Source organism: Cardiocondyla obscurior, linkage group LG15, assembly GCF_019399895.1.
Source record: "Cardiocondyla obscurior isolate alpha-2009 linkage group LG15, Cobs3.1, whole genome shotgun sequence".
NCBI classification, from domain to species: Eukaryota; Metazoa; Arthropoda; class Insecta; order Hymenoptera; family Formicidae; genus Cardiocondyla; species Cardiocondyla obscurior.
In genome coordinates, this window is record NC_091878.1 from 3501725 (window position 1) to 3514379 (window position 12655).

Here is a 12655-nt window from a genome sequence, read left to right on the forward strand (position 1 = left end):
AGAATAATTATTTTTATTTTTAAAAATAGTTAAACGCAGGCTGTTTCTCAGTGATTTACAATAAAAAAATTTTCGTAAATACTTCTTAAATAACTGAGTATTTAATGCGCAACGGAGCACACAACTTAATACACAATTTGCATTATCTTAAATAAAAAAAATAGGTGTGATTCCTGAATTAACTGTTAATCTATTTCATTATTGCAGTGTATTGTTACCGCTTAAAACCCGATTGGTTCTCTCGTAAGATTGTAATGATTGCAATAATGTGTCAGCAATTAAATCGACGTATTTGAGATTCGGTTTAATTTTAATATTTAATTAATATATCCAGGCAAAGACGGTACTTCCATCAAGTCGTCCTCGATCTCGAAAATCGCGAAGACCGTCTTTGTCTGGACATACAAATTAATTATTACAATTAAATCGAAAGAGACTAACGTATAGATAGGCGCGGGGGTTGCGGGGAGTGGTGGAAGGAACGGAGCGAGAGCGAGCGCGAGCCTACGTGCCGCGTGCTAGGTATATTCCCCCACTACTCCCACTCCCGCTTTGTCCTTCTCCAGCGGTCGCGCGAGCACACACACGTACTACGCGCTGCGGAGCAAGCACGTGTCTCCGTACCAAAAGTAATTCGCACTTCTTTTTAACGAAAACCCTTCCGGCACTATAACTAGGATTCAACTTGGTATTTCTTTTTGTTACAGATCGACGCAGTTGCATCCACGTTGACTGTCGTCAACGCAAGTGTCGTCACCGCCGATATTAAGAATCATACGAACCGCAGTCGGTTCGTCGGTCGTCCCGGGAATTCCGCTGAGTACTCGGGCGTAGTTTTTCGACATACGACTTTGTTCTAAACGCGAGTGCCGAGCATGGAACGCGCGAGAGTGATCACTGAGTAATTTTCGCGATTAAATCACGGTCGGGGTGTTCGCGAGTGACTTGTGCGCGGAAGGATGGCTCGACACGTCCCATCTGAGAGGAGGAGCAGGCTCGGGACGAGCATCCTGCATCGGCGGAGCAACTCTTAGGTAATTATAAATTTTTCTTATAAAATCTGTATTAAAAAAAAAAGTTATACCTTTTTATTAACTTTGTTAACTGATAAACCAGCTCGTCTACATTAATATTTTTCATTTTATGTTACAGTCACCGGCAGAACTCTACACCTCCGCTGAAGCTCATGCAGATCGGTAAGTTGCATGGTTTTTTTTTCGTAGTTTTGTATTGGATCTCTTAAACCGGCAACACGTCGTCCACCATCGATTACTCAATTGTAATTATCGTATAAAAACTATAATAAAAAATAAATTTACGTCCCTAATTATAATAACGTACACGAATTGGAATCCATCGAAAAATAGCGCACGCGAAGGTTTCTTCTAGTTATATAAAATCGCGCTTACAATTTTTACTTCGACATTTCATCGAAACGGTCTGAACCCTGTAAAATAAACGAAGCGCGAGCAAATAATAAATGATAAATGGTTAAATAAATTAAAAGTCAATTCGCTGCTAGTAGATTTTCTTCGCAGCGAGAGTTCCGTGACGCGGAAGATTCGATGAGTTACGAACGCTAGAAAATATTTCTCCCTGCGGAATGTCCGTCGCCTTTTTTTCAACGTTCGTTTTCCCTGCTCTTTGAACCGGCTTTTCTTCCGGCTGCCGTGGAAAGGCGACCGTTTGTCACCGGACATCGTGAAGAGGAGAAACTAGGTGGGAGGGAGGGAGGGAAATGCTGGGGAAAAACAGAATTTGTGTGCCACTGAAAGAAAGAACGAGAGAGAGAATTGAAAGGTAAAAGCAGGGCAAAAGATAGAAAATAAATATTGAAATGTGTATAAAAAGATTTTTTTTTAAATATATTACAGTATAGTATAAAAAAATAAAAATTGAAAGTATTGTTAATATAAATAACAAAATTGAACGGTAGTAACGAATAAAATACGCGAAGGATTGGAGGATTGCATAAAAATTAGTGGATCGTAGGATATAAAAATCGAAAAGATTCAGCGATTCGAATTTAAAAGATTTGAGAACAATCTGGGAATGGGAAAAGGATGGAAAAACGTACAATGTGAATCCGCAAATGGAACAAAGCGCTCTTCGCTTTTACTCCATGGTAAAATTCTTACTTTTATTGAAAGGGAAAAACAAGAAGTATCAAAGCCTGCCAGCCTTCTATCTCGGACGATATATGCTAAAGTCTCTTGCACAAATCTCAGAGTGCTCACCTTCTTCCAAAATCTTACATTTACCTATCAATAATGCAAGTTACTTTGAATCGAAAGACACCATTTTCTTAAGAAGCTGTCGCGTAAAAAATAGATTTTTTATTTTTCACAAATCGGTCGCGTGAGTCGCAAATATATTAAAATAAAATTTTGCAAATATATTTACTTTTCTTATCATTAACTGTCGCAAGATTTGGATCGGCAAGGTTATTAAAAATTTCTTTTTTTTACCTGCACATTAGATAATAAATAGATAATATTTCAAGCGATATACGACGGCTATTACATCAAAAGACAAATATATACCAGCGATTTAATAAGCAATGCAACATCGCGTCTCTAGTCTCGATCAAAAATTCTGTTTACTTGCAATCTCCATAATTATGGCGGGCCGGGGCGAAAAACACCACAGGGACGTTCTTCCGCGGCAGTTAATTGAAGAATTAAAAATGAGAATAGCGGGTGTCATTCTTTGTAGCAGCTAATTAGATCTGAATTACTCGGCGATGGGAAAAGGTGGACGGGCAGAAGGAAATTAAAAATTATCTAGGTAGTTTAAGAGTTGAATGCACAGCGCTCCTTGCATCGTCGGGTATTCCTTTAGTCGTCGCTCATCAAGCTCGCCGACGGAAAACTTTTAGAGCTAATTGATTTCCCGCCGAAGCGCTTGCATGTTGAATCACCTCGCAACAATCGAGCACTTAGCGGCAAATGGTGCCGCCGATCCGCCCCGCCGGTCTTCTTAACTATTCACGAAGAAGGTTAGAATAAGGATATTGGATTGGAATAAAATTGCTTAGCTCGTAACTATGAAAAACCGACTTGCTTAGAGCGAGTCTCGTTACGGTCAATGTGTCTCGATATATCTCGGGCGGTTTTCCGCAAAGCGCGAACGATTGAAGATAAAGAATTACAATAAATGCATTCCGCGCGCGTACGATAATGCGTTGGAAACAAAATTTAACTTCTCTACATAGTCTTAATTGATTTTTCGATTCAAACTTTGGTCAAGCGAACATGCAATATTTTTTGCGTAACTTTTTTTTTCGAGTATCGCTGACTTTCACCCAGCGTACGCGTATAATATCCAGTTCCAATAATACAACCGCATGCTCTCTGAGCACGATAGATACCATAAATCTGCAGCGGTGCGCAGAAAAAAAAATGACAGTGGTTTGAAAATTCCTGTTGAGCTGCGGGCTAATCCGAATTGATGGTCACGCGGCACATCGTACCGATAATAAATAAACGCATATGCCGTGAAGATAAAAAAAGATCCTTTCGCGTGTACATATATGCATAAACAGCGGGCGTTGAAACGAGCAACAAATTATTATAATAAATTACAAACGCACCGTGCAACGCGAACAAAATCGGAATAACAGAAAAATTCAAATACATTAATCTCTATAAAAATTATCCTTTAAATTACTATAGTAATTGAGACAAGACAAATTAAATTTGTGACTCCAATTTGCCATTAACTCTCTTCTCTGATTGACTGCAGATTTCATGAGCGTTAAAAATTTAAAATAAATCCAAGAAAAGAGAGCTTGGCTTCAATTAATAATAAGACTATACTTAAGATAACGAAAAATTAAGACAAAACTCTTTCTCGATATATACTATATACATATACAGTACATATGCACATACATCGATTACCGGATCACCTTTAGCAAAAATTTCAAATCAAATCTTGCCATCCTATATCGATCGTTCGTGTGTATTACCCTGTAGACATTTATTTCGCGGGGCTTTTCGGATTTGACGGATTAGAGCTGAGCTTCTTCTGGAAGATATTAATGCAGGCTGGGGAAAGGAGGAAAAGAAGAAAAAAGGGGCAGGGATGAGACGGTGGGTGGAGTAGAGGGGCTAAGCGTAAAAATTGCAGATAGATAAGGGTGCTAAGGGCGCCATTCGTCTACCTCGCGGCTGACAGGCACGATAAAGTTTCTTTTACACTGAACTAACACTGGCTTAACGCACTTCTCTCAGGGCGAAGCGGCTCGGGCGGGAATAACGCGAAAAAGCATTCTCAGCAAGTCCTAAAAGCGACTCGCTTTTCGTCACTGATAACTTATCAATCAAACATCGAACCGGGTTAATTAAAAGCTCACGATAGGGAAGCAACAGGCGAAAATGCGGAGCAAACGGAAATGCTCGGATTCCCAGGTGTCTTAAATAATATAACAATCGTACAGTTAGCGATATCGAACGTAAGAAGTTTGCACGAAAGTTCGCTAGTGCACGGCCAACCCGGAATATTGCGCAGTTAATTTATAGTTAATTAATATATGAGAGAAAACAATCTCACGGGTTCTTAAAGATGATAAGGATAACTCACGTCTCGCGCTCCTCATCCATTCTAACTCGTTGACTTCTATATTACTCTTATATTTGTTGCGTGATAAATTACTTTCTATATTAATCGTCCCGCGGTACGTTTAACATCGTTTATTAGGCCTTGTGCAATCTAGGATGTGATCGCGTTGAAAAGAAAGCATCCATTACACCGCCAGGTGGGTCTTCCCTCCCCCTCCCCTCCTCCCCATTCCCAATAAGTACATGATAGAAAAGTTAGAGGATGGAGCAGGAATACAGGGCAATTTCTGACTCTCGGTTAATTAATACGAAGTGATTAATCATCGAAGCCGGGCAACCTCGCCAAACAAACTCCGTCGAGCGGAGCACGTGTGCGATCTGCAAATACGAGAAAGAAAAATACGAGAGCAGAGGAGGTTGTCACACGAGTGAGACAAAAGGATGAGGAGAACGCCGGTGCTTTCATCATCTTCTTGATCTCACGAGACACACGCTTGAGAAAACATTTCAAAAAGAAAACGAGGTTTTTCTGTTTATTTCTATGTCGTAATAATCGTTAGTGCGTTTCTAAATCGATGATCATTCCGACAAATCGAGATTCTTTAATCCGAGAACAGTTGTACGCGGAAGAATGAATTTTACGATTTAAAGAACGTGAGATATCCGGTAATTAAAGCGATTTGGACCGATCGATCAATCTAGTAAGACACATTGAAATGTCCTGAAAGTGAATAAGCTCGGTTTCTCTCTCTCTGTTTCTCTCTCTCTCTCTCTCTCTCCTTCTTTCGATCTCGAAATAAGCCACGGCTTGCGGTGTGCTTCGTGATCCGAGAAGATTGCACGGTCACGGTCCTTAAGTTTCGTAGGCGTCGTGCCGGGCCGTTAATTACGATCACCCGCTCGGTTAATCACCGCGTTGGACGCGGCGACAGTTTAAATGGCGAGCGACGGCGCGCGCCGTGTAAGCAAGACCGCGAAGCGAAGTTCTGTGGATGTAAATAATGAAGCGCCGCGTTTCCTCGCGGATTAATGGACGCGGCTTTTGAGCGGCGCTCTTGAGAAAATGTCTCTATGAAAATTTTCATGTTTCTACCGCTATTATTCGCGTAACATCGTCTACTTTTTGTCACCGGCCCGGATTAAACAAGACTCGCTTCAGCGTTTCGTGCGTGGCGGAAAAACGAGATTTGTTCCCACGCATTTTTATAAATATTAAAATACCGTTCGCGACAACGCTCTTCTTTGAATGGTAGGACGATAAAATATTTAATTGCGAATAAATAGAATATCGGCGCAGCTTTGAAAGTTTCATACAAGCGCTGCTAAGGTAGAGCGAATCCTGAAAGACAGCTCGTCTCTTTACCTGCGAGAACCGTTTATCAAAATTAAGGTGTCGCATATTAATTTTTTATTAAATTATGCCGCGCTAATTAAACTGCTTTCGCTCAAAATATAATATTCCACCTTGCATTCTATTGCGCTCCCATTTTCATTTTAAGACAAAATGTACCCGCCGACAATTACAAGGGCTGTTTACCAGAGCCGACTATTATTTTCATAATTATCATTTAGAAGTATGTAAGTTCTCTGTGAAATAGAAACTCATTAGCCGGCCCATTAATTATTCCATACGATTAATTATTCTATCGTAACACGGCGACGGTTTAAAGAAGCAGGAGATTATTCCTGGACAGCGGCGCGGGAACGATTTTGCTCGAGGAATTTCAAGTTAGTCGAGATTTAAAGTGGACTTTAACGTGTAGTTCGCGACACAAATTATCTCGAAGTCAGCTTTAAAACTAAAGCTCCTTTAAATTTTTTGTAAGCCGCTTTCCGCGATGCTGAATCCCGTAAATGAGATTCACGATTGAGGCAGTAAATTGAAGCGGCGTTTCTGCAGAAAAGCAGCAACATTTCCAGAGAAATATCCGGCTCGCGAAACATCCCCGAGAAAAGTGGCAAATACTTGATGACACTATTTCCGGGAAATAAATCTTTTATTATATTGTTTGCGTGTGTCACGAGATAGCGGGGGAAGGGGGGGGCGACGCCGTTGACGACGGTCGAGAGAAACGTCGGATAATGCCGCGAGTATTAACGAAACTATTTGCCTTTAATTATTGTTTAAGCGAAAGCGCGGAAAAAAATTTACCCTCCAGAGTCTCGTCCGTTCTTTCCCGAGTTACGAGTCTCTCTCTCTCTTTCACTCTCTCCAATTACCAAATTACCAAGTTGTGTAGCATCAGTTTATTGCTCTTGGCAAATTAACGTTAATGCAAATAATATCTGGGTATATTTATATACCGGGACTATTTGGGAACATCGCGAAACAATTGTAGCTAAAATTGATCCCGGGGTAATTCGACACTGATCTTCAACCACTCACATCGGGCGCAGTACAAAGTTGGCCGAACAAACATTCGCTTGCAGTAAATAAACAACGTCTAAATAAATCGATCGCCTGAACCTATATTAATAGCAACGATGTGGCGGTGATCGCAATCCGTTCGAGTGTGCAAATAAATAAATAAAGCGGACAGATAGTAGGTAAACGTCCAGAGACGAGACGTTGAAATCGATTGTTGTACAACCGAACGTCGAGATAGAGAAAGGAACGGAAATGGGTCGCGGAACGTCGTCGTAATAAATACACTGGGAAAAAATATGGCGGAAGCGGCAGGATCCTAGAAGGATAATGTGATATTGCGCGGAGAGCAACCGACAGACTCGCGAATCGCTTCGTTCGTATAAACAAACAGGCTTTTAATTAATTTCATACGTATCGCCTTTGGGCTACCATATACGTGAACATTGATTTTAATTTGATATTACACGCAACATAATAAAAAAAAAAAAAAAAATAAGGAGTTTCATGTTTTAACTCGCAAGATAAATATTCCCATTTGTATATAATGTCCATTACTTTATTCTGATAATGTTTTAAAACTTTTATCGATTAAAGAACATTTTAATTTTCTGTTTTATTCTTAAAACATATACTTAACAGTTTAAAAAGCAAATATTGATGAGTCGATATCATAAACTAATATCGCGTATTATATCTCTAACATTGGATCTAATTTCTCTCTCTCTCTCTCTCTCTCTCTTTTTCTCTCTGTACTACCATCCTATTAATTTCAGTCAGTTATTGACAAATGCTGTGCCGAGATATTTGCCCACTCGGTTATTTACCAACCCGGCAATTCGTCATGAAAACCGAAACCAATCGTGATTAGTGCGTGCAGCACGGCCACAATGATTGCGAAAGGACGTTACGTGGAATTAATAAACGTTTCGATTGATGTATTTGTTTAAACACCGGTTTAAAACGATTCATTCATCTATGCGAAATCTCATTATCTGCATTCCGATAGAATTCTTATACACAATCAACGTTATCCGATATACATTACAATCATTCTTCCGCAAGAGCTCCGTGGCTGGACCGAAACGTTTCTAGATAAAACAGGATTGGATTACTTCCACGTCGCTTAAAAAAATCCGTCTCTAACATTTTTTTTATAATAAATAAAAAGAAAGTAAAAACAAAATAAAGTAAAATAAAAATTGTTTCTTAAATTGGCAATAAGTACACTTAATTCAATCGGTGCGATATAAAATAGCGTGAAACAGTAAAATTGAAGGGAGAGAGAAAAAAAAACCAAAAAATACAGAAATATTATCTCAAGTGCACTGCGGAAGTATCGTTCAATTTTTCGAATGTCGAACGCCCCGGCGATGTATTCGCACACCTTTTTACGTGCCATTTCGCAGAGATATCTCTAGCACCGCAGCAACCGCGGGTGCTCTCGATTTCATGCACATTACTTAGCATGTATACATATTATCAGCATATGCGAGCCGAGTGACAGTTTCGCTGGTCCATTCGACCCCCGGATCCTTTCGCGCAACTCAAGCTAACGCGGCGAATAATTACATGTACTCTGGAAAGCGTGGATCACGTTTACGCGCGCAGTTAAACGACACATTCGTGATTAGTATCGGTATAATGTATCGCGCATCGGTACGTTACAAAACGAATTCGTCACAGGGACGAAAATGATTTCGCGAGCCGCGCACGTAACGAGCATCACAATGGCATCACGCGAACAGTCGGCCGGACGTATAATAGTCTTAATTAAAATGGCGGTCTAACGAACATCGCTAACTGCTGTAATCCGACGTGCCTCATTGATAATCCTCTGGCTGCACCGCCGAATACGAATGCGGGGGACGCGGCTTGTGTTAGAGCCCCGCGTTCTCTATGTGCGCACCTATATCGATTCATATTTCTCGCGAATACTCGGATTACACAGGACACGTCACAATTAAATAAAACAATAAACAGGCAGAATAATCGATTACACTTTGTGTAAGTTTCCAATTAAGTTCGACGTGCATTTGCGATGAAACTCTCTGCGCTGATAAAAAGTGTGTATTATATTTTTCGGAGATTCGAATATTTCACGTCAAACGTTGTTACGAGTAAATAAAAATTTCACCATGAAAAAGATTTTGAAAGATATAAAATATATATAATTTTTAGAAAGAGCTGCAATTTTTTGCATTCACGCGAACGCGAAAAATATGTATTTTCGATTTACGTTCGTCAAGGGAATCATCACAGAAATGTTTGATTAAAGAGCCCGGAGATAAATTCTACATCTATAGAATATTAAAAGCCGGGGGAATGTAAGCACGGGGCAGCGAGAGCCAAAACACCGATGTAGGTACGCGGGCGATTCTTCCATTAAAATAAATTTCCGGAACGTATTGTCTATTAATTACGGTCATCTTCAGCCATACAATTTGTCTTTGTTCATTAACATAAAAGACAAATTGCGCATTAGCTGCTCGTTTAGCTTCGCTTGTACTCACGAGTTTAAATCGACGGGAATTAAAGTTAATCGTCCGCTAAACTCGCGACGTAAAAGTGCGATCGAAAGATAATCAATTGATTAAAAATTATCAAACAAAAAATTAACTATTCTGTACTTTTATATTAAATCTCAACGTGATTAATAATTATTAAAAAAATAAATAAAAAAAAAGGAAACTAGCGAGGCAACAAGACCGTTTTTCTCTCGTCAATTTCGAGCCTCGTTTCGCAGACAGCATTCTCGGTCTAGGTATGACAAGACGTTGGAAACCCCGTGTTTATAGCTGTAACATTGTGCCCCATCGGGAGATGCGCTCGTCATGCGGAGCCACTTTCTCGCACGCGATGCCGGTGAATTTTTTACACTTAATTTCCCGAGGAGCCTGCACGACGGCGGTCTCATGCCACGCCAACGTGAAATCGACGAGACGTACGTGCTACAACGTGACGCGGTCGTAGTACTCGTTGACGACGCGATACGTGGCTCGTTTCGCTCGTAAGCACGTTTCCGCTTTTTCGACCGTAGTCGATACGGGAACGGGGCGCGATACGTGAATCGTCGCGTTAATGACACCGTTGGCGGATTGTTCCGCGATTTTATTTCGCGAACGAGCAAATGGGCATATCGTAGAAACGTAGGACGTGCAAACAGAATTAATAAAATCGAGGCAAATATTAAAATATTATCGCGAGAGTAAGATTATATCAAATATTAAATACCGAGGACTTAATCCGTTCGGATTTGAGTACAAGAAATACCGAAAGTGTTTGCAAGCTTCTTTTTCCCTTTGATGAAAACGTCGAGAATTCGAAAAGTAAACGTTTATTTAAAACTGTAAGTACTGCGGAAGACTTACCGTGTCGCGATAAGAGGGCAGGTAATACTCGGCGAAGCCCAAGCTTCTGGGCTCCAAGGTGCGCACTCGTACAGTCTAAGTTCCCGGCCCGAAACTGCGCCAAAGACACTGCGCCAGCCGCCGGTGCATCCAGCGGTAAAACCGAATCCACTGCCGGCTCCTCGCGATGTACTCGCACTACTTCCGGCGCCGTCCTCGCTGCTTTCGCTACTGGCTCGCCCATTCTGCAAATACCAAGCGACATTTATCATTATTCTATTTGTTATTTACGCGCACGAACATTCAATCTGCGATAATTGTTGAGAAAAGCTTCATGTTTCAAAAAAGTAAACTCACTGTAGATCCTACGGCTAAAAATACATGTAAATAATCCGTCAGATTTGAAAGTTTAATAATTAAACTCTCCGAGATTTTCGAAGTTGCGCGAGACTTTAAATTAGCTGCAAGAAGACAAACAATTAAGAAGTAACGGAGAGAGGTATTACGTGCGTTGCCGTTAATTCTTAAATACAAGCTCTTCGCATATAATTATATTTAAAAAAAATATATATATTTTTGCCAATCCGCGTAAAAATTTATGAATTAGTTATAAAATTAATTTAGCAATCGAAAACAAAAAATATAGAAGCCCGAGAGGCATCAATATTGTACGTATAGGAAAGACGGATGTAGTCGAACCCTTCTGTGTCTGCAGGATGATGTCAATTGAAACGAGACGTTCGGCTACAATTACGTTATTGTACAATTGACGTTTATCTTGTTCGCGACGTGAAAAAAGAAAGTACAGTAAAAAGTTCCTCCGCTTCAGACGATGGCACTCGTAAGAAAAAAAGAAAAAAAAAGAGAAAACGGAAAGAGATCTATGACTGAAATTTTTACCGTTTATATATTATTACGCGAATAATAAGAAAAGAAAAAAAAATTAAATGAGGAAAAAACGAGACCTGGAGCGGTATTTCGTGCATAATAAAAAGGGCGGGTATTGTAATACTATAAATATCATCTCTCAACGCATCAAAATATCCTGGCGGAAATTTTTTTTTTCTACTAACGGACTACTCTACATATTTCCCAAGTTTCATTGAAACCCAAACTTGTCAGTTTGTCTCTTGTTAGGATCGCAATTGCATTGAAGTCGCGGAGAAGCGACCTAAGGAGAGCGCATTAATCTTAAACGACTTCCTGCCTCTTTCTCTCGGCGAAGGGAGGATCAAACTTCGTCCCCGGCCTTCTTAAAGCCCCGGAAAAGTTCGCGTAAGTAGCGGCATAAGGAGATACATCCCTCGTACAAGGGTGGGAGGGGGGACCGGAAGTTCTGACGAGGTCGCTCTCAGCCGACATACGACATCCTGATCGGAAAGTTTATCCGACGGATTAAAAAACTCCGCGGCGGTGCATTTTGTATGGAAAATATTATGCATGAGACAATTGTTTTCAACATCTTGATACTTGAACCGCCGAGTAAGGGGGGCAAAGATCGCGGGTTTAGATAACTGCATTTATAAATCTTGGCAGGCAAAACGAGCGCGATGAAGCTGCCCGATCTCGAGAGATCTGACGCTCGAAAGTTTAAAGACCGCGAATAATTCCGTGAATTTTAATGGGCCCAAAAAATGCGAAACGCTAAGAGGCTCAAAGAATCTAGTTGTCCCAGAATCGCGGAATCGGAGAATCGCGTCTTGCTTGCTCCTTTTTCCTTCGATCCGTTTCAGTGCTCCGCAGACATCACAATCGTCGTTGGCGTCTTATCGGTGCGCGCCGCGACGCCGATTTTCTTCCGTGTCGTGGCAACCGTGAAATCGAGCGAAAACGGGGGGAGGGAGAGCAGGGAGACGTCGCGCAATCTACGACTAGGGTACCAATGTGGAATCAGGCGAAAAGAGAGAAATATTAAACGGCCGAGAGCGAATACCGACGTGGGAGAAGGGAAAGGTCGATCGAACGGGTCGGAAAAGTTCGGGAGGCGCGAACGAGCCCGGGAAGAAGAGTTATCAAGCGGGAAGAAACGGGCGTCACTTCGTACCCCCTCGTTTCGCCACCGCGGTAGCGCTCCCCCGATTTGCATCGTCGACGATTCTGTTAGAGATAATAAGAAGACGCCCATGAGAAATTACCAGCATGCAAAAACGGACGCGTCTCGTTCGGAATAAAGACAGGCATTGAATCAAGTACAAAGATATTTCGCTCCTTCAATGCTCTTTGCGTTTCATCATTAGCTTCCCGGAGGTATTGAACCTGTTTCAATTTTTCGCTTTCCCGAAATCGAAAGCACGGACGTCCCGCTAAATGCGCGTAGCTACAAGTGCATGTGTAATACAGAATTCAAGCCGAATGCCATTTTTAGAGCAGCCGGATAA

General features: G+C 41.1%; 1 protein-coding gene across 3 annotated transcripts in view; it reads right to left on the minus strand.

The window, feature by feature from the left end:
- Positions 1 to 12655, minus strand: part of Syn1 (Syntrophin-like 1) — a 173676-nt gene that overhangs the window by 11753 nt on the left and 149268 nt on the right. For all 3 annotated transcript variants that reach the window (XM_070666944.1, XM_070666942.1, XM_070666943.1), the window contains one exon: positions 10299 to 10522. In XM_070666944.1, the coding sequence (XP_070523045.1) occupies positions 10299 to 10522 (224 nt within the window). The remainder of the gene's footprint in view (positions 1 to 10298; positions 10523 to 12655) is intronic.